We start from the raw sequence: 240 nt of genomic DNA on the forward strand, positions 1-240 counted from the left end.
CCTGTGACGTGCCACCTCTATCGCCAGCGCACTCCCCAGTCGCCGTCTCCTCGGGGGGACTCTGCTGCTCAGTCATTGTGCCTGGAAAACCCAAATTGCAGGAGGTTAACACAGCATCGCTTTCACGTGAGGCATCAGCCTTTCAATTATAAAGTACTTAATAGAATACGAAAGACAAAGCTGGCACGGGAACAGGTAGCAAAAGTTAATACAGTTCCCCCGAGCGCAGCAGCTGTAAAT

The 240-nt window shown here is 51.2% G+C and overlaps 1 protein-coding gene across 1 annotated transcript in view; it reads right to left on the minus strand.

Annotated features, from left to right (window-relative positions):
- The window catches only part of CRYBB3 (crystallin, beta B3), a gene marked incomplete at its 3' end in the record, with an annotated part of 2,190 nt that extends 2,114 nt beyond the window's left edge, over window positions 1-76 (minus strand). Inside the window, 1 exon segment of the mRNA XM_010295315.1 lies at window positions 16-76. Coding sequence (XP_010293617.1) covers window positions 16-76 — 61 coding nt within the window.
- Between the last annotated feature and the right edge of the window lie 164 nt (window positions 77-240).

The sequence above is a fragment of the Phaethon lepturus genome, unplaced genomic scaffold (assembly GCF_000687285.1).
Source record: "Phaethon lepturus isolate BGI_N335 unplaced genomic scaffold, ASM68728v1 scaffold24329, whole genome shotgun sequence".
Lineage (NCBI taxonomy): Eukaryota > Metazoa > Chordata > Aves > Phaethontiformes > Phaethontidae > Phaethon > Phaethon lepturus.